Source organism: Balaenoptera acutorostrata, chromosome 11 (genome assembly GCF_949987535.1).
Source record: "Balaenoptera acutorostrata chromosome 11, mBalAcu1.1, whole genome shotgun sequence".
In the NCBI taxonomy this organism is placed as follows: domain Eukaryota; kingdom Metazoa; phylum Chordata; class Mammalia; order Artiodactyla; family Balaenopteridae; genus Balaenoptera; species Balaenoptera acutorostrata.
This window is the reverse complement of record NC_080074.1, coordinates 92,103,659-92,125,567: the sequence shown is the minus strand read 5'-3', so window position 1 is coordinate 92,125,567 and position 21,909 is coordinate 92,103,659. Positions and strand designations below refer to the sequence as shown.

Sequence of the window (21,909 nt, the reverse complement as noted above, 5' to 3'; positions counted from 1 at the left end):
CTGTCAGCCAGAGATTTATCCTATCTTTGTTTTGGGCTAAAGTTTGGATTTACGTTTTTTTCTGTGGTTCAGCTAATGTTTATGTGAGCACACACTGTGTGTGTGTGTGTGTGTGTGTGTGTGTGTGTCTGTGTGTGTGTCTGTGTGTGTGTTTAAGGTGACTATGTTTTCTCAGTCCAACAATTGCTAGAGCTACAACCCCACTGCATTTCGGATGAAGGCTGAGTCTACTTGGTTGTCCCATTGGCAACTCAAGCTCTGTGTATCAAAAAATACACGCATCACAATTCCACCAAAACTCTTCCCATTTTGCCTGTGTTTCCAGCCATAATTAATGGCACTCTGTCTTTTGGTTTTCCGAGTATGAAGTTTTGGAATCATCTTAAATCCAGTCTTCCTGTTGGTGCTCAATCCAATTAATCATCAAGTTAATTCTACAACTGCAAAATTTCACTTAACATATTCTAGCAAACTCAGTGACTCAAAAATGAAGTAATTATTTATCTTTCAGAATTTTTATGTAGATCAAATGAGATAAAGAGATCAAATAAGAAGCACTGCAAGACTGCAGTAAGAGATGGAGCAAATTAGCTGAATGACCCAAGTCAACCCAGCATTTGCACTTTAGTAATATTTAACGGATTCCTACAAATTCACATATATCACATATCTACTAAGAATGTACGAATGAACACTAAACTCAGCACCTAATACATACCTCTCTCATAGTTTTAATGATTTTTTAATTTTCATCTTATTTGTTATCTGGGCACGTACAGTGTCTGATTTCTCTTATAAACTGAAAAGTCTGTGTGAATGGATAAAAAGGAATTAATTAAAAATGAATTAACTAAAATTTAGCCCTCATTCTCTGCTAGGCACCTTTTCTATTTTACCTTACTTAAATTTACAACTAACCAAAAATCAATTATTATTGTTCCAATTTTACAGAAGAGGGAATTCAGGCCCATGGAAGTTAAATAATTTGATAATGGTCCTAGGTAGAAATGGGGCAGAATCAGGATTTTATCACACATAACCTTATTGCAGAGCTGGAAACAGAGTTTCCTATGCTGTTGTGAATGAGTATATTAACATTATATTAATAATTGGGTTGCTCTCTTTGGGGAAAGCCCTATTTGTTAATAGTCAGTCTCAAATGTGGTACTCAACACTAAACTCCAGTTCAGATTATATACATGTGCTGAGCTCTAACTTTCTGGTTATGGAGAGTACACATCTTCTAATTTAACTTAATAATAAAGTAGCTCTTCTGGCAGCCACGTCACAATGTTGACTCATTGAATTCACACATAAATAAAACAACTGAGCTTTTTCCACATGAATTACTCATAAATTTTTCTTCCCATGTTATAACTGAGTAGTTGTATTTTCTTAATCTGTGAAAGATTTAAAATGAAACCCAATTAAGTTCATTTTTTTTTTTCCTTTTAGCTCATTAATCAAGTCTGTTGACAATTCCGGAGTCCTGATTGTGTCTTTCAAAGTATTAGTTAGCCATTCTTTTTAGGTTTTGTCATCAGTTTTCAGTGTTTATAAAATCTTATAAAAGGTACTGACAACATATTAAAAAGTTTTGTTTTTCCACAAAAGACACAAAATGATGTTCCTTAAATATAATACCTGTTTTCTGTCTTTATATTGATAATGTTTTCCTAAGAAAATGATATAGAATAAGTAGAGTTAAATTCTTTTTATGTTATGAATTCATATCTTTGTGTAAAAAAAAAGGAAAAATATTTTTCCACCTCTTTTGAAATAAACTCCATTTTGAAATCCTCCATTGGAATGACTGTGATTCTGGAATTGATAGAGCTGATGTGTTTTGAAAAGCCAACATTATTAATGATACATTAAAATATTATAGAGTGAAAGGTGATTAGCACGGATTAAAGAAGAAAGGATACTTCTCAACATAGTTACTGGTAAAACACAAAAAATGAATAAGGAAAAAATAAGGCATTTTTTTTAATGAAAGCTAATTTAAGAACATGTGAAAGCTGAGAAATAAAAAATAAAACAATGAAAAGCTCTTAGAACTGTGACCACAAAATCTGTGTATAACTATCTTAAGCAAAGCCAGCAATTTTGATTTTAAGAATAGCTGGTCATTACTGTAGACCGTACTTGTCATCAGTGATTTTTTTTGAAACATCAGTTGCTTAAAAGACAATACAATCAAATGATTACCAAACACCCCAGCACCAAACTTCATTGTCCCAAATTTGTTCTGAAATCGGATTTTTAATAATTTTGCCCTCCTGTACACTGCTTATAAACACAGATGCTTTCTGAAACTCTACATAGGTCTGCCATCAGTTGTCTTGCTTTCAAAGTATTTTGCGGGAGCCACAGACTTTCAATCTCTCTATCTTTCTCTCTCCCCCTCCTTCCCATTTTATATCAGATAATGTTAAATTAGAGTTGATATATATAAAATACTAATAGTCCTACTTTCCAGCATTTACTTAATGCAAATTATGGCTTAGGCCACAGGATAACCAGTCTTGAGAACACTTTACATGGAAACAACCACATTGTATTCCATTTCCTCTTCCTGGAAAGAGAGGTAGTTTAAAGATAAATTAGTGCCCCTTGATTGCAATAAATTGTAAGATGTCAATCTTTTCATCTACAGCAAAATGTGGATAATATTATTGAAGATGTTAAAAATATATGCATTGTTCTGGGATGTGTGGAGACCAAACAAATTACAGATGTTGTAAATGAACTAAATCTTATTCTTCAGAGAAAAGCAGAGGTAAATACACTCATTTATTACAAGTAATTATTTAAAACCTAAGTTCAATAATTAATTAAGGAGAGTGAAAGACTTTTGACTAACTAGCATATATGTGGTGTGTGAGTGTGTGTGGGTACATGTACATTTCAATCATTTGCTGGTAATGGAAACTTAATTCTATTATACCAAAAGGATTTAATTAAATTAAAAGGAAATTTCTTATACCTTTGAAGTGTAACTACAATATAACCTTCAAGTGAGACTGAAATCAACTCTACAATCCTACCTAGATGAATATGCTTATATAATAATATTCACAGGCAAGCATTTGTATAGTCTATTAATGGCTCTCATGCACACCAGAGTATGCAGATGTAAGCACCCATGCTTGCATGGACAAGCACATATGCAGGAAAGAAGAGATCAGTTCATGTGGTATTTTTTGCTGAATCTTCAAGGCACACTGCTTCTATGATCTCACATTCTGTGATGATTTCCTGGTTTTTCAGTTTAAAAATGAGTATTGTGTGATTGTTTTTTTAAATCTCAGAACTATGATGTAGATTACGTGTGATTATTGCCCAAGAAAAAGATTAGGACATCTGGTTACAACAAATCATTCAATCTTGTTATAAGTTTAGCACGTGATAAAGCCAAAAGATATGATGCTGCTGATAATAATAATAACTAATACTTGAGAGTATATTGCAATAATAGTTTCATTTACGTATTACTTCATTTCACTTAATTTTTATTTTATTTCAATTCATCCTCACAGCAATACCTTGAAACTGATATTTTAAAGTTCATTTTAGTATTAAAATCTGATGCTTAGAGTGCTTGTGTACAGAGGATTAATAAGTGGCAAAACAGAGATTTGAATCCAGGCCTCTATACACACTCCAGTACATATGAAACTTCATGAGAGAGTGATTGCATTCATTCCTTATCTGGATGGATAGGAACAGCAGAGATTATATTACCTTGAATGTGCCAGCCTTGAAATTTCAAAAAGATAGATTTAGAAAGTAGACAATTATACTAATATATATAAATCGCCATGCTTATTTTTTCAAATAGGTGACTGATAAAAATCAGTAACTTCTTAATGTTGGACTTCCTATGTCTTATTATAATTAGAATTGTGGGTTTTTGCGATTAGATGTAATAATGAATATAGAAATTCAAATACCTTATTTGCATTACATGAACAGTGATAGTGATAACTAAGGAGCAATAGAGTTATACCACCAAAAGATTTTCCAACACTTGAAGTTAAGCCAGGATACCAAGGTAGTGAGAATTAACTTTCAACAAGGCATTCGTTTCTCTTAGATTATCACATTTTGGAGATATTACAAATACCTAGAGCTGATAATAAAACACAAAGAGCACAGGGTCACACAAAGATGATTTGAATTCAAGATCTACAACTTTCTAGATGAATATCCTTTGGAAAATTAATTCATTTCTCTAAGTTTCAGTTTTCCTCATCTCTAAAACAGAAAAAGAAAACAGAATTTGAAGGGTTCTTGTGAATATTAGAAATAACATTAATAAAGGGGCCAGATGATAGTGCATCTTGAATGAGAATCATTATTATTACTGGAAGTTGTAGGGATGATGCTGGTGGTAGTTTTTTGCTCTTCCTCATGAGGACAAGATGAAAGTTTTAATTCACACAAGCACCACTTAGGACCCTCTTTTCTCAGGGCCATTGGTTACAGCCAGCTTCACAACAAATATGAGCCTTTGCTAGAGTAGGAGACCAGATGTATGAATGTGGACACATGTCTTTCCATCTGTTAAGACCACTTGGTTGTTCTTCAATTTTTATGTCCTGCTCTTGGTGAATCAGTAGAAACAAACTGATCAAAGAAGGAGGAAAATTTAATTTTAGGATGAAGCACTTCAAATGCTGTTAAACTAGTACTAGCTATAAAAAGCTTTACCTTTAAACATTCATTTTCTGAAACTCCCTAAAAGAATGAAAATGACAAGTTTCTCAGAAATATCAAACTTTCAATATATCTGAAGCCAAAAGAATCCTTCAAGGAGAAATTAAGTATTGATAGTTCCTAGGAAAGCTATGAACAATTATAATTATCAAGAGAAGCTCATATTCACATTTCACATTTCTTATAGACTTATGAGCACTAAATTGTATGTGATTATTCATGCATAGAAATGAAGAAAAAAGTTGACAATTAACAGTTTTATTCCATATATGTCAATGGCCAAAGTAAATAGTTCAATATCTCCAAATAAATTTCTACTCCAGATTCTACTTATTTTGAGGGCACTTTAAAAGTTCACATATCTCACATCATTCAGATTTTTTTCTCCATCCATTTTTCCATCCTATCTTAACTATAGGCCCACCTATATAAGAAAAAAATTGGCACGAATAATAAGTACCTTTTACAGAATTTGTGCATTAACCAACTGTGGCTAATAATGCCAAAGGAGTTCAATCTATCCACCCACCATAACCTAAGATTAAAGAAATACTGAGAAATATGTCTTCTGCCAACAAACTCAAAATTCAGAAGCTTTCCTTTTTTCTTGGCTGCATTTTTTGGTCAACTAGCAAGAGACTATTTCCTGCCATACATGGAAGTAATTAAGTATTTATTAAATGTAAGTTTTGGCAAAATGAAAAATTGTATCACAAATGCAGTTGTACTCTGTCTACTGCATGCTCCCACTCAGCACTGGAAACAATTTTCCATCTTTCAGAATTATAATCTAGAAGCTCACATATTTCCATTAAATACACAATAAATGAACTACAAAATAAAAAATACGGTCTTACGCATTGTGCTGTAGGTGGATGTCATGGTGATCTTAAAATACAAGTTTACATTTCTGAATAAACTGAATTCTAGTTAAGTCATGCTGACATGTTTAATAGTCGCACCCACATGGCTGGGGTAAAGATCTTATGTGTAGTTGTTAAGCCCAGTGGTTGAAACTATGCTCAGATGAAATATTTTACCTAAGAGAAATGCTTCTGAAAAGGTTCATGTGAATGATGCTTTTAAGTGAAAAGCTGTATATAAATTTAATTACATTCTAAACACTACAGAAGTGTTTTCTCTCTAAAAGGAATACTGTAGCAAGTTCTTTCTTACAGGAAAACGATTATTCCCTAGTTTATTTGTGTGAAAATCCAGCTTTTCATTAATTGGATTTCCTTAAAAGCAAACTTGTCAAAGCAAAATATTTTAAAAAATCTAGTGTCAATTAAAATGGATCTTATTAGAAAACTGAATTTGCTTTTGGACTGAAATGTCATTTCCAATGAACCTGTGAATCACCTACCTTATATAGTTTTCATGATAATAAAGTTATAACCAGTAAATCCTAAACCACTAAAGTAATTTCAGGCCTACAATAGAGATAAACATAAACAAACAAGCAAACAAATAAAACCACCAAGCTAATGTATATGAACTTAGAGGACAACAAAAATTTCAGGTAGTATTTTTTTAAAATTCAGGATATGATCTCAAGTGTTTGACTATCATTTTTTTTTTTAATCCTAAAAAATAAAGGAAACTATATAGTGAATCTGAATGATTTTGCACCCTTCCATCCAGCCTTCTTTCTGTGCTGCCCAAAGCTTGTATCTGAAGTGACAGCTAAAATAAGAACTGGACACACTAAACAAAGAGAATTACAAATCTTTTATATTAAAAGTTTAGTCACTGTTGTGGAAGGGGGATTGAGTTTAGGCAATATCTGTAGAACTGTTCTAATAATACTAAAAAAAGGCTGAGCTTATGCTAGAGATTTCTTTTTTTTTTTTTTTTCTGAATCAAATAAACTAGATTGCTGATTACAACAGTCAGAAGGCTTTTCTTTCATGTTACAATTTAGATTTCCTCTGTTTAGTAAGCAACATTGATATATGACACCAAGAAATACATTTCCTTTTTATCATGCCAGAGAAATTTCTGTATGTAGATTTTGGATATTATTGGTTTGGTTTCCCCAGTTTGTTTTCTGAATAACAAGTGTATCTTTGGACCTGTTTTTCTTTTTCAGAATTTTCATCAAAATTCAGAAACTTCAGCAAAAGGTAAAACACACATGCATACTAAACAAATTATAAAACCAAAAATAATTTCTATTTTTCAATTTTTCTCCAAATATTATAACACACACACACAAAATACTTTTGAGGGAAAAAATGCTTTGTTAAAACTTTATTTACTGATGGAAGTGATTACTCTGCAAGCGAATAAAAATCCACACTCCCTAGACTTTTGGTCTGAGATTTTTTTAACAATAGGGAAAGTCAAGAGAGCTATAAAAATTAAAGGAATACTGAAAATATCCTTACAACAATTCCAAGAAACTATAAAATTTTATTTAGCTAATTATATTTTGAAGTAAGAGAAATCAGAAATGTAGCAGATGTCTTTCTTCAAAGTCACAAATTTCAAATTTAAATTCAAGCTCTATTTGAAAGACCAATTTAACATAACAGGTAGGAGGATTCGGTTCTGGAATAATTAGTATTCACAGAAGCTCTGAGCCTACAAAACTGCAAGCCACAGGAGGACTTTGCCTCTGTAGAAAAGAGCAGACTGTGACAGTGTGGTGTAGAGCAGTCTGGTTTCTGGAATCAGGCAGAACTGGTTTTGAATTCCCACTCTGCCCACTTTTTGACTCTGATCGTAAAGAAATAAACTCTTTGATCCCCAGTCTTCCTAATAGGATAGTATGTAAAGTGCAGGGTGTGGTCAGGGTTGTTCTTGTTTGCACAGGCAGATGGTATTTGGCTTATGAACACTTAAGAGTATCTTTAAGGAAATGGTCTGACTCACAGATGTGCAACTAACACCCTTGGATTCAAAGGTGACAGTGAAGCACAAATGATAACCCCAATCTGCCCTCCACACCCTTAGTGGTTTTCAGTAGAAAGTTATGTACAGAGCGATACCCCCTCAACTCTATTCCCACAACTCAAAAGAAGACATTCAATTACATGGGAAGAACTCCCCCACTTCACATCATAGAGGAAAATGGGACAGCAAAGGATATGGGACAAACAAACCTGTGCTAATGCAAAAATCTAGGCATTCATAAAACGCCAGAACACGACAGAATAAAGGGAGAGATAGACACCCCCAACAATATTTCTAACACAGAGTCCAAGTGAAAGTGCGGAGTGAACAAGCTGGAGGTATGCCTACATGAATCTGGCCCTTTCTTCCTTTCTATTAGGAATGCTGGAATAAAATCCCCTCATCCCATGTTCCTCAGGGGTTGGGATATGAGATCTCACAAAACTGCACAGAAATGTTCCCAGGGATTTATATTCTATGCTAAGTCATCACAGAGAAGGAATTAATTCTATGGATTAAAAATTCCCATCCACAGCTCTCATAAGCTTTTGATAAATCAGAATTCTCATTCTGCAAGATAAATATATTTTTTTCTAATATTTTATTACGTAGAAGCACCTTACAGCAGTTTATGGAGCAGAAAGGAAGAGTTTGCTGAAATGACAACAAAATGAAATGAACATTTGCCAGCATATACATGCAGTTGCTTTCTATTCGGGTACTCTGAAATAAAAGTCTAGAACACTCTTTACACAAAATGTTGATCCAACAATAAGCCACTATTATTGATGATTCTTATACTTAATATTCTTATTGATTAACCTCAATATACCTTGAAGCTGAGAGGTTTGATCATACCTGTGCTCTACACCAGTGGTGAACAAATCTGGCATGCTGCCTGTTCGTGTAAACAAAGTTTTTTTGGGAACATGAAAAAAAAACCCAGATTTTAATGCAGACCATGTTTGCAAGGAAAGTACAGCCTTCATTGGACACAAGAAGCATTGGACATAGGATGTGACAAACAGCAATGCTACAGAGACCATTTTCCTTTCAAATGTACACTAGAGTAAAGTCATGTACTCTTACCCCTTCATTTCCAAAAAAACCAAAACAGATTCTAATTAATGCATTTGAATTGCCTATATATTGTCATTGTTTCTTTATTTCCTGATAACTATAACTCTTTTCTCATTGCAAAATCAGGTGTGATAAGTATTATTTCTCCATATTTCACCACCAAGCCCAGTACTTTGAGTCCTTAATACATTTCTGATGATATCTGAAATGCATTTTTCACCCAGAGTTCTGGAAGTAAAGCATAATGCATAAGCACACATCCCTATACTACCTCAAAGACACAAATTATAACCTAAAACTGTATTTCAGCACAAAAAGTAAAGAGTAGAGTTTGAGTAATTATCCAAATAATTAAGATTCTCCAAAATGTGTGCTGGAGCTTGAATTAATGAACTCTCTCACTCAAGTTTATGATTTGTGTATTCATTTGCACAAGATTGGGAATTATTAACGAGAAGTTTGTGCTTCCTGCTTCAGAGTACCAACAGTACAATCTGGGGACCAGAGAAACAAGATGTTTCTATAAATTCATAATTCTCTGCCTCTTGTTGTTCAGCAGAATCCCAGTTGGTTGGCCTCCAGAGTTTGAGGAGGCCTCTTTAAAGACTATTTTTATGCTGCTTTACTCTTCTGTTTCATTAATTGCTACTGCTGATTTCTCAGAGAATTTTAATTACCGCTCTTTCACTCTGCTTGTCACCTCAGGCTGTTTCAACAAAGGACACAATTTTAGAAATACAGCAAATAAGGAAAATTTGGCCATCTCATGAATTTTGTACAAATTTATAATAACGGAATAATAGCATGTGTTGAACAACAACAACATGTTTAATTAGGGGCAGAGCTACTGAGGGACAGGATGTGGGAAGAAGCTTCATGCTGAAGCTGGCCTCTTTCCTGAGTATCCAAACGCCTGGGCACTGGAACACTGCAGACTGTTGGAGGAAACATCAAGCTCTTCCTACTATTTTCTTTTCAAACCAACTAGGAACCAAAAAGCAATTTATGCTTGTAAACTACTTACGAGAAAGTGCACGTGTTTGAAAAAACAGCAGTACTGTGTGACTTGACACTGAACATGACTACGCCAAATCTGTGACCTGTTCCGTTCCTAATCTTAATGGACATTTCTGTTTCTATAACTTAAAATATGAAAACCTTTAAATATGGTACAGTGAATAAACACGTTATGTGAATTTAAAAAAAAAAACAATAGATCTTAAGAACATAAGTTTTAAGGATGTGCTTACTTGTTCTCTCAACGTCTCCTCAGCTTCCCAGGGCTCGGCCACCTCGCTCTCCTGGGCTGTGGCCCCCGGGGGCCTCGGAGCTGCACGTGGCCCAGCCTCCCGCGGGGTTGGGAGCGGAGCGGGGCGGGGCGGCGGAGCCCCGTCCCGGGCCTGGCGTCGAGGACCCCACCTGGGACAGGTGAGCACCACCAGCCCTGCTCAACCTGTGGAAGAAGAGCCTGCAATCTGGAGAAGAACTGGTGTTCAGGCTGGACCACTACGAAGCCAAGGCCACGCGGCACATCCTCCTCAGCAGACACTCCCAGTACTACGCGGACGCCTCCCCGGAAAGAACCGCGCTCTGACCCCCCGAGTCGTGAACCGGAAGAACTAACTGACCTGGGACTCACAAGCTTGGAGTTGAAGTTTAATAAAATCGTCCGTCCGGCTGTGACCAGCACTATAGAAACCTCCGACATCATCAGCTAACACCTGCCAGGCGTCTGGAAAGTCAGCACAGCCCTGCTGGGGGGAAGGCGGCCGGTCGAAGCCGACCCGCCCGGGTCTCGCGGGAAACGGAGGCTGCGCGGAATCACGAGACGGAGCTCGGATGCAGGCCGACTTCTGGAGCTGCATCCACGGGCGGACGGCGAGCATCTTCAGCCGCTACACCTAGAGCGGGCGCGGCCGTTCCCTCCACAGGCGGGCCCTGCCCATCCTTCCGCCTCGGCCGTATAACCCACCCGGTGCTCCCGCCCGAAGGCCGAGGAGCTGTCCGGACGCACGGGGACACGGGCTTCAGGCCTCCGGACGAAGTGTCTCCCTCTGAGGGCCGCCTCGAGGGGCCGCTCTCCTCCTCAGCCCTGCGCCCAGCTACCTGCGTGGGAGCCGCCGATGACACGGTTTCTCCCCTCTGACTTCCCCGCATGGGCTGTACTGCCGTTTCGTTTCATTTCTCCAGGACAAGGCGGCGGAAAAGTAGAAATATCTAAAATTCGGCATATCGGTACATATTTCTGGCCCAGGATGGAAAAGGGAACGTTCAGGTCGTATCTTTCGCAGGGTTTTCTGCGTCACTCTCATCTATCAAGACGCACCTGTGGGGTTTAAGGAGGCCTTTTGGGGGGATTGGACGAGGCCTGAGGTATCAAGGGGTCTTGGTCATGACCACAGGAGCCTTGCGACCCCCGACCCTTGAGACTTCGTCAGCAAAGTCAGGCACGGGTGACTCAGAGGAGCAGGAGGGCGCCAGAGCTTCCATTCATGACACTTCGCTTTATACATTCACCTAAGACCCTTTGTCACTTAAATATGTGTCAATTAAAGATTTTCCTCTTCTAGGTTAAAAAAATTTTTTTAATATAATTTTTATATTTGACATCATTCATTTAACTTCTAAAACATTATAGTTGAATATTAAAAATAATTACAAGTCGTGAGCGTATTACGATTATCGGCCTTCACTCATTCACTACTGCATACAAAATACCAGCGGTGAGTGTTATTCACTGGCCCCATTAAGAGTCTGACAGTGACTCCTGCCCCAGGATGACGTTCACCATCCTCATATCCTTCTCCATTGTCATGGCGCCATCTTTCCTGATTTGGATCCGAGTCCGCCAGTTCTGCCTGGTCCATTTCATCAGCCTGTCCTGCTTCCTTCCCCTCAGGAGTTTTTCCAGCAACGCGTCTATTGGGAGAGAGAACACCATTCTCAGAAAAATTTACCTTTAAATTCGATGATTAAGGGACACTTTTCATGTGCTCTACAGTAAATTGGCATGCCTTCATTTAGCAGACGCTTGGAAACTCCTAGACTCTGTACTTAAACAATTTTCTTCATTTATTTTTTCCTTCATGACAAGTCACTTCTGGGAATAATCAATAGACTCCCTTTAAATAACTAATGGTAAAACTCAAGTAAGACTTTGATTTTGAAGAAATGTAGTAAATATCATAAATCTTTCACTTTGAGCTTATTTCAGATCCCAGCCATGTACTAATACCATTCTCTTTTTATAACAGCACAATGTATATGATTAGTGTTCAGTTAATGGCAAACATCATAGCATAATCAAACTTATTATGATTAATTCTTTAGATGGAGTTTGTTTAAAGTACTTATAAGCCATGTAGATAACATGTTCCTTGTCTGAAAATTAATTCTAACAATAATAATCTAAAACAAAAATATTGCAAATTACAGTTGATCAGAATGCCAAATTAATAACCCAAAACTCTGATTTGTGATTAAAGGTTGTGCTTCCCAAATTTCTGCAACTAAAGATATGAAAGCTTATTAAGTATCTGTACTACTAGCAGCTAACCCAGGCTGCATACAGAGGCACAGATGGCTAATTGGCCTCAGTTGGTAGAGGGTCATTTAAAATAAGTTTTCTTTAAATTTTGTTATAAAATTTTTCAAAGCTGTAACAAATGGTTTTATGATAAATATTGCCCTTCACAGATGACCTGATTTCTGTCCCTTTCCCCACCTAGGTTTGATAGAAAAAGTGACAACTGAACTATCCACCTCCATCTACCACCTAATTGACATCTATTGCAGCAGCTTTTATGCAGATTTCCAACCTCTAAATGTACCTGTGCATAGTGTTTCCTGTGTAAATCTTGGGCTCCATTCCCACCTTAGCTTCACAGTGTATGCAGCTCACAATATTCCAGAGACCTGGGTGCACAGGTAAGTAATGATGAGTTTTTTGCAAAAGGGTTAATTAATTTTGTGTAGCTTCTAATTGAGTATAATTTGCCTTGTTCTTATTTGCAGGAGCAAATATTTTATTTTGAAATTTAATCAGCATGGATTTATCCATATTCTTAAAATCATTTACAACTTTATTTCCAGTGCACATTCCTTTTCCCTCAAGTCTTCTCCCATTCTCCATATTAAAAATAACTGCATGTTGTCCATGTATCATTATGGAAACAGAAAATGCTCATCCTACTTAGTGATTGCCCTAAATTTTTCATTTTTTATGTTTGAGTTTAAATGACTAATGCCAATTAACACAGAGCAAGATAGCACACACACATACAGGGTGATGGAGAGTATTTAAAAATAGAAAAAAAAATCACTTTGATCCCTATCAAGTTGTGAGCAGTAAATATTTTGTGAGATTAGTACATTGATAAAGTGGGAATTAGCCAAGAGTTATTTGAGTTACAATAGAAATTAACCACATTTATGCATGGAACATTGCCAGATTTTAGGTTGACTCTGTTATATAGTATTTTCTTGAATAACATAATTAGAGTAATATTATAATAATTATTTTAAATTCCTTATGGATTAAATCTATAAGAAAATACTGATTAAATCAATTAAAGTTGATAAGAGAATAGTAATTTTCTAATGGATTTATTGTACCCACTGCATTTAGCATCTCAAAGAAAGGCTAAAAGAAACAATTTTAGTAAAAAGAGAAATAATTTTTATCTTGGACTGTATTTTTGCAAATAACAACTGTAAGAATATTTATAGAGTTAATTATAAGGAAATTTTACCTTCATATGTAAAAAGGAAAAACTCTATCATCTATCTCACATATGCATTTCTTTAAAACCCATGGGAAGATTGTCTTATGCTTTTTCTTAATTTTATGAAGAATTTTAAGAGGCTGATGTATAATCTAACAAATTGCCACTCTAATGAATGTTCTCATAATTTTTAGATCATTACTATATCCTTATTAATTTTAATTCACATGGAAAAACTATGTAGCCAGATAAGTACAGATAAAGCTATATGCATAGAGCATGTATTCAGTATTTATACATGGTGGGAAATTTAGTTCTGTTTATTTTTTCTATTGTTTTTCTATTCTCTGTTTTATTTATTTCACATAATCTTTATTATTTTCTTTCTTCTTTTAGCCTCGGGCTGAGTTTGTTCTTCTTTTTCTAGTTCTTTGAGTATAAATTTAGGTTATTTGTGATCTTTCTTCTTTTTAAATTTTTTATTCTTTTTTTAAGCCTTTTTAAAAATTTTTATTGAAGTATAGTTGATTTACAATGGTTTGTTAGTTTCTGCTGTACAGCAAAGTGAATGAATTATACATATACATATATCCACTCTTTTTTAGATTATTTTCCCATATAAGTCATTACAGAGTATTGACAAGAGTTCCCTGTGCTATACAGTAGGTCCTTATTAGTTATCTATTTTATATATAGTAGTGTGTATATGCCAATCTCAATCTCCCAATTTATCCCTACCCCCCCCCCCCAGCTTTCCCTCCTGGTAACCATAAGTTTGTTTTCTACATCTGTTTGTTTTCTATATCTATTTCTGTTTTGTAAATAAGTTCATTTGTACCATTTTTTTAGATTCCACATATAAGTGATATCATATGATGTTTGTCTTTCTCTGTCTGACTTACTTCACTCAGTATGACAATCTCTAAATCCATCCATGTTGCTGCAAATGGCATTATTTCGTAATTTTTTATGGCTGAGTAGTATTCATTGTGTATATGTACCACATCTTTATCCATTCATCTGTCAATGGACATTTAGGTTGCTTCCACATCCTGGCTATTGTAAACAGTGCTGCAATGAACATTGGAGTGCATGTATCTTTTCAAATTATGGTTTTGTCTGGATATATGCCCAGGAGTGCGATTGCAGGATAATATGGTAGCTCTATTTTTAATTTTTTAAGGAACTTCCATACTGTTCTCTATAGTGGCTTTGCCAATTTACATTCCCAACAATATTCCCTTTTCTCTACACCCTCTCCAGCACTTATTGTTTGTAGATTTTTTGATGATGGCCATTCTGATTGGTGTGAGGTGATACCTCATTGTAGTTTTGATTTGATTTTTCTTCTTTTAATGTAGGCATTTATTGCTTTAAACTTCTTTTTTTAGTACTGCTTTTGCTGTATCTCCTAAGTTTTGGTATGGTGTGTGTTCATTTTCATGTCTCAAGATATTTTCTAATTTCCTTTTTGATTTCTGTTTGACCTGTTAGTTGTTCAAAAGTATTCATTTACTTATTCATCTCACTTATGTGTAATCTAAAAAACAAAACAAAACAAAATGAAAACAGACTCTCAGAGAACAAGTGGTTGCCAGAAGGGAGGGGTGGGGATGGGGGTGAAATAGGTGAGGGGGTTAAGTGGCATAAGCCTCCAATTATATAATAAATAAGTCACTGAGATGTAATATACAGCATAAGGAATATGATCAATAACATTGTAATAACTTTGTTACCCATACAGATGGTTACTCAACTTATCATGGTCATCATTTCATAATGTATGCAAATATCAGATCATTATATATTACACCTGTAACTAACATAATATTGTACAACTATATTTCAATAAAATAAAAAAGAGAAACTAAAAAGTGTTAATTCCCATTAATTTGAGAATTTTCCAATTTTCTTTCTGCTACTGATTTCTACTTTTATTTTATTGTGTTCAGAAAATATACTTGGTATGATTTCAGTTTTCTCAAATTTGTTAAGACTTGTTTTGTGACCTATTTTGTGATCCATGTGCACTTGAGAAGAATGTGTATTGCCCTAAGCTTGGGTGGAATGTTCTATAAATATTTGTTAGGTTCATTTGGGCTATAGTGTTATTCAAACCCTCTGTTTCTTTATTGGGCTTCTGTCTGTTTGTTCTATTCATTATAACCAGTATTGAGATCTTCTGTTATTAGTTTGTTGTTGTCTATTTCTCCTTTTCATTCTGTCAATGTTTGCTTAATATATTTGCTTCAATTTGGGGTGCATGTATATTTACAACTGTTGTATCCTCTTGATGAGTTGACCCCTTTATCATTATATAATGTCCTTGTCAGTTGTGACAGTTTTAACTTAAAGTCTATTTTGTCTTATATAAGTATGGCCACTGCTGCTCTCTTCTGATTACCATTTACATAGAATATCTTTTTCTGTCCTTTCACTTTCAGGTGTATCCTTAAATCTAAAGTACATCTCTTGTAGACAGCGTATGGTTGGATCTTGTTTTCTAATTCATTCAGTTATGCTATGTCTTCTGATTGTAGAATTTAATGTATATTTAATGTAATTAATGATAGGGAAGGACTTTCTATTGCCATTTTTTTCATTGTTTTCTATCTTGTAACATTTTTGTCCCTCTTTTCCTCTCTTGCCGTTTCCCTTTGTGTTCTTCTGAGTTTTTGTAATGGCATACTTCAATTCCTTTCTTATTTTCTTTTATCTTCTATAGGTTGGTGTTTTCTTTGTGGTGATCATGGGCCTCACATAAAACATCTTATATTTAAAACACTGTTGTAAGCTGATAACAACTTCAATCAGATACAAAAACTCTACTCTTTTCTTCTCCCCTCACCACACTTTATGTTACTGATATCACAAATGGCATCTTCTTATATTTTATATATTTTTATAATTAAAGTTTTTCCATACTTTGTCCATTATATTCTATCCAGAGTTAAAAGTTGTTCATGGACCACCATTACAGTCTTACAGTATTCTGTATTTGTCTGTATATTTTCCTTTACCAGTAAGCTTTTATACTTTCATATGCTTTTGTGTTGCTGTTTAGCATCCTTTCATTTCAACTTGAAGGACTCCCTTTAGCATTTCATGTAAGTCAGGTCTAGTGCTGATGAACTCCCTCAGCTTTTTACCTGAGGAAGTATTTATTTCTCCTTCATTTTTGAAGGACAGCTTTGCCAGATATAATTATATTTTTTTCTTTCAGAACTTTGAATATATCACTTCCACTCCATCTGGCCTTTAAGGTTTCTGCTGAGAAATCTGCTGAAAAACTGATGAGATCTCTTTTATGTGGCAGATCACTTTTCTCTTGCTGCTTTCAAAATTCTCTCTATGTCTTTGACTTTTGATGTTTGATTTTAACGTGTTTTAGTGTGGTCTTTTTTGGGCTCATCCTAGTTTGGTCTGTTGGGCTTCTTGAAGCTGAGTGTCCATTTCCTTCCCCACAATTAATACGTTTTCAGCCATTATTTCTTCATATCAGCTTTCTGCCTCTTTCAGTCGTTTCTTCCTGGGACTCATATAATGTGTATATTTGTCCTGTGTATCCCATAAGTCCCTTAGACTTTCTTTACTCTTCTTCATTTTTTTTCTTTTTGCTTCCCTAACTGAATAATTTCAAATACCTATCTTTGAGCTCACTGATTTTTTTCTTCTGCTTGATCAAGTCTGCCCTTGAACCTCTCTACTGATTTTTTTCAATTCAATTATTGTATTCTTCAGCTCCAAAATTTCTGTGTGGTTCTTTTTAATATGTTTATCTCTTTCTTGATGTTCTCATTTTGTTATATATAAAATTCTTTGTCAGGTAGTTCATATACTTCCATTTCTTTAAGATTAGTTTCTGGAGATTTATTTTGTTCCTTTGGTTGGGCCATGTTTTCCTCTTTCTTCGTATACCTTTGTTTTACTTTGTATTGGGATTTGAGCATTTGAAAAAAACAGCTACCTCTCCCAGTCTTTATGGAGTGGTTTCATACAGGGGAAGAATGTTACCAATCAGTCCAGCTAGAGATTTGGGGGGCCTTTCAAATCTTTTCTGTAGATGCATATTCCTTGGGCTTCTGTGTGTAAATTCCCAATCAGAGAGGTTTTTCTTCTTTCTTCAAGATGTTGAATTTCTTGTTTCATCTAGGGTTGACCTGTGGTACTGCTGGTTCTTTGGTGCTCCATAAGCTGCCCAGCTCTTTTTTGTTCTCAGTTGCTCCCAGGCATCCAGAATGTGCCAGGTCCCATCAGTGCTCTGTTGCATAAGACATAAACCAGTTCCTCATACAGCCCCCTGAAAAAGCCAAAATGTTGGATGCACACTACACTTTCCCTGCTCCCCTCTCTTCCTGCCAATGCAGAGACCATCAAGCTGCATCAACCTCTGTCTGCTGCCCCACATATCCTCTGGAGTGGCAGCAAGCCTCCCAGCTCTTCTTTGTTCTCCTAAGTCCATGGTCCCCAGGCATCTAGAGTGTATCATACCCCATCAGCATTCTGAGACAGAAACCAGTCCCTCAGGCAGCACCCCCCAAAAAAGCTGCAACATTGGAATCACAATCCAAATCTTTCCCAAGGGAGAAGCTGGGAGTTGGGGGTTTTCTCCTATTCATTTTGCACTGAGCTGGGGGGAAGTGGTGAGTGAGTTTGTGCTAGTTCAAACCATTGCCTTTGTTCTCAGAGTCCTCCAAACTGACACCCATTCCTATTCTGCACTTAGATGCAGCAAGAGAGAAACCAGTCCCTTGGATAGACCCCTAAAAAGTCTAAATGTTAGGCATATGTTCTAGTCTTCTCTTTCCCAGCCAAGGGAGAAGCTAGGAGTTGGGAGTTTCCTCCTGATCCCACAACACTCTGCTGTGAGGAGGAGGAGCTCTGGAAAATGAGTGCCATGAATTTTCCTACTGATTTTTATGTGGCTGGTTTTGCACTTGCCTGTGGTGCAAGAGCCTTTTAACATGTTTCTGGATTTCTCGCAAAGGAAATTGAATTGGTGTCTCCAGGGGGGAAGGAGGGTCTAGGGCTTCTTATTCTGCAATCTTGCTGAAGTCACCAAACATAAATTCTTAGTAATTTTTAAAGTACACTCTATACAATCAAATAACACTTTACCATTTCATTTGACTTTTAACTATAAAAATAATTGACCCATATAGAAAACTGGTTCCTTTATAGCATTCAGCTTATTGAATCAATGTTGTTTCTTTTTAGGTATAAAGCATTTTCTTTTTCCTGTTGGCTTACATATGCTGGAAAGAAACTGTGCCAAGTGAGAAACTGCAGAAATATTCCAGTCAAAAAATTGTTTTTTTTCTTGGTTAACTGGAATGAAACGTAAGTTTAATCTTTGTTCTGGCAGGATCATTTGTCTAATAAAGATCAGGGTTTTTTTCCCCCTTTTCTTAAGTGAAGGGTATGATTTTTTTTAAATGTTGCCAGTTGATTTGATTCAGTGATGTGATAAATATGCTAGGCATAATAGATAACTGATTTCAATTCAGCAGATTAAAGTTCCATTTAGAAATCTAGATAAGTGTCCATTCTACGTGTGTTGAACTGCTCAAAGAGGGAAATTGGGAAAGGGAGAATTATTAATCATTCACAGACTGTGGATAAAAGGAATAGCCTCTACTTGGGGTTAGAGGGAGGTAGATTCCAGATATAACAAAGAAGAAAGAAATCACCTAATAACATATGTAATCTCATTTTTCCCCAAAAGCCAGTTATAAATTTGTTTAAACAATCAAATTTTTGAACAGTAATTATCTATGTGTTGTGTAAACTGTCACCTAATTTGGGGTAATCAACTCCTACTTCTTCATTTTATAGAGATTTATTAAATCAAGAAGGAAGAGAACCTTCTTGACACTATCCATGCCTTCCTCCTCTTCTCTGCCTCCCACCTCAAGCCTTTGCTTTACTCAGAATCTCAGGGGGCTCCTAGGCTCCATCTATGGCTCTTATATGGTTACCGTTGCTTTTCCTTGCTATTCCCATGACACTGCTCTGCTGTCCTTTCTCTGGGGTCTCCACTGATCCACTGAGAGCCAATTTTCTTCCCACCACAAGTAGAAGAAAACTCCCCAGCCTGCTATCCATCAGCCCTTTCAGAAGGTCAGGCTTTCTTAGGAGATAATTTGAGTCCCAATATTGTACTGTCCTATTGATATATATGAGCCAAAATTTCTGGGACTCTGAAGATGGTGTTAGAATAGTACCATCTATCCCACTCTTAGTGTTACCACAATCAATGGACACTGAGTCCTGAGACATAACATGTGTTCCTCAATTCTTACATACTCCAAAGCAAATCCTCCTTCTTCTAGGACCGTGACAACCTTTATCTCTTCTTGAAAACCTGACCTTCAATTACAAAATCCCCTTCCATTGCACAGAATCATTTCTGCTTGTAAAATTCTTTAGTGGCTCCCCAATTCCTGTAAGGTAAAATACAAGTAATTTAGCATAGCACACAAGGCCCTCTGTGGTTTGGTCCCTGCCTGTCTCTGCACTTTCATCTCTGGAGTTAGCCCCACTGTCTGCCCGTGCACCCAGCCACTCTCTGCATCTAATCTACTTACCCTATGAACTGAGAAATCACGCCTCTGCTAGGGGTCATCCATCTGTCAGGAGAACAGTGTCTTCACTGCCTACTTTGGGAACTCCTAATTATCTTCCAGAACACTCTTCCACCTTCTCTATAAACCCTTTCCTGTATCATTATTTAAAAATTGGCCACCTTTTCTTTTTTCGTTTGGTCTGAACCTCAAAGTACTGTCTTATGGTCTCTTACTGAATGTGTTTGTTTACATTTCTGTTTGCTTCTGCTAAAGGATACAAAGATTTTTATTTTTTTATTTTCAAATTTTCAAATTTTATCCCTAGCAGCACCAGACAGAGTAAGAGTCCAGGAAGTGTAGCTTGGCAAGTGAATGAATTTTGTATAATAAGTGATTCCTCAAAAATGCATTAACCAGTTCAATTACTAGAGTTATTCTTCTGACTTAATTAAAACTTATTCCTGGTTGTTTCAAAAAGTCGGATTCATTTTCAACTGACAGATATGTGCTATTATTTAAACAATTCAAGGGAAAAATCTACTAATTCTAAAGTCAAAGAAAAAAAATCTCAAAATAAATTGAAAATCATTAGTGTTGTTGGAATAACTTCATTGGTATACTTTTCTTCTCTTCCTTCAAGAGTGCATGAGTGTCTCTCTCCCACCCTCCCTATCCCACCCCTCTAGGTGGTCACAAAGCACTGAGCTGATCACCAAGAGGGAGGAGATATGGGGACATATGTATATGTATAGCTGATTCACTTTGTTATAAAGCAGAAACTAACACACCATTGTAAAGCAATTATACTCCAATAAATATGTTAAAAAAATAAAAATAAAAATAAAAAATAAAATAAAATATAAGTAAAAAATTTTTTAAATAAATTTAAAAAAGAGAGTGCATGATTGCTATCTTTCCTATGAGAGTTTCTTTGATTCCCTCAAGAGTTAGTTACTTTAACCCAGAGTTCTTCTCATTTTATTTACATTAAAAATATTTATTTACCATTTTTCTAGGTGCTTGGCCTGTAGCATTCTTTATATATTTTATTAACATGTACCCATTACTCTACAGTTGATCATACATTTTATTACTAGACTGTAAACTTAAGGACAGAAACTTCGTTTAACAATAATATGTTACATACATTTTGACCGCTTATTGTATTCCAGTCATCAGAGTATACCCCCCAAATATATTATCTCATCTAAACTTAATAACAAAAATCCAGAACAGATACTGTCGTCTCCATTTTACAGATCAGAATATTAATGTTTATGAAACTTAATTAACTTGCCCCAGGTCCCACAACCAGTAAGTGGCAGAACCAGTGCTCAGACCCACTCTGACTCCAAAGCTGAGGTTTTTACTGTGATTTTCATACTGTTTCTTACAACATATAAAATCTTGGGCTGAGTATTTATATTCTACAAATAGTTCTCACATCTTAAGTTAAAAAACAAAACAAACTCTACTTCATTTTTTCAACAGCAGCCATGCCATTTTTTCCCTCTACTTTGCAGCAAAACCCTTCCAAAGAGTCGTCTGTATTCACGTTCTTCCATTTTTTTCCTCTGCTCTCATGCATTCTCCAATCAGGCTTTCATCATCTCTGCTCCACTGAAATTGACCATTAGAGTCACTCATGACCTGCAAAGCTAAATCTGATGTTTGTTTCTCAGTCTTCATCTTACATGATCTGGTAGGAGCTGGCTCCCACATTCTTTAAGCTTTTCTCCTCCCTCACTGGGCATTCCTTCTCCATATTCTTTTCTTCTCCCAGACTGATCATAGTCTTAACCTAAAGCCTCTTCTGTTGTATCTATCTTTACTCCTTAGTTTTCTCTTATAGTCACATAGCTTTAAATGCCATCTATATGCCAACAACTCCCAAATTTATATCGCCAACACAGGCATCA

General features: G+C 35.9%; 1 protein-coding gene across 1 annotated transcript in view; it reads left to right on the top strand.

Annotated features, from left to right (window-relative positions):
* The window catches only part of PIK3C2G (phosphatidylinositol-4-phosphate 3-kinase catalytic subunit type 2 gamma), a 361,656-nt gene that overhangs the window by 50,899 nt on the left and 288,848 nt on the right, over nucleotides 1-21,909 (top strand). Inside the window, exons 8-11 of the mRNA XM_007194812.2 lie at nucleotides 2,660-2,782; nucleotides 6,815-6,848; nucleotides 12,429-12,627; nucleotides 18,642-18,764. Coding sequence (XP_007194874.2) covers nucleotides 2,660-2,782; nucleotides 6,815-6,848; nucleotides 12,429-12,627; nucleotides 18,642-18,764 — 479 coding nt within the window. The remainder of the gene's footprint in view (nucleotides 1-2,659; nucleotides 2,783-6,814; nucleotides 6,849-12,428; nucleotides 12,628-18,641; nucleotides 18,765-21,909) is intronic.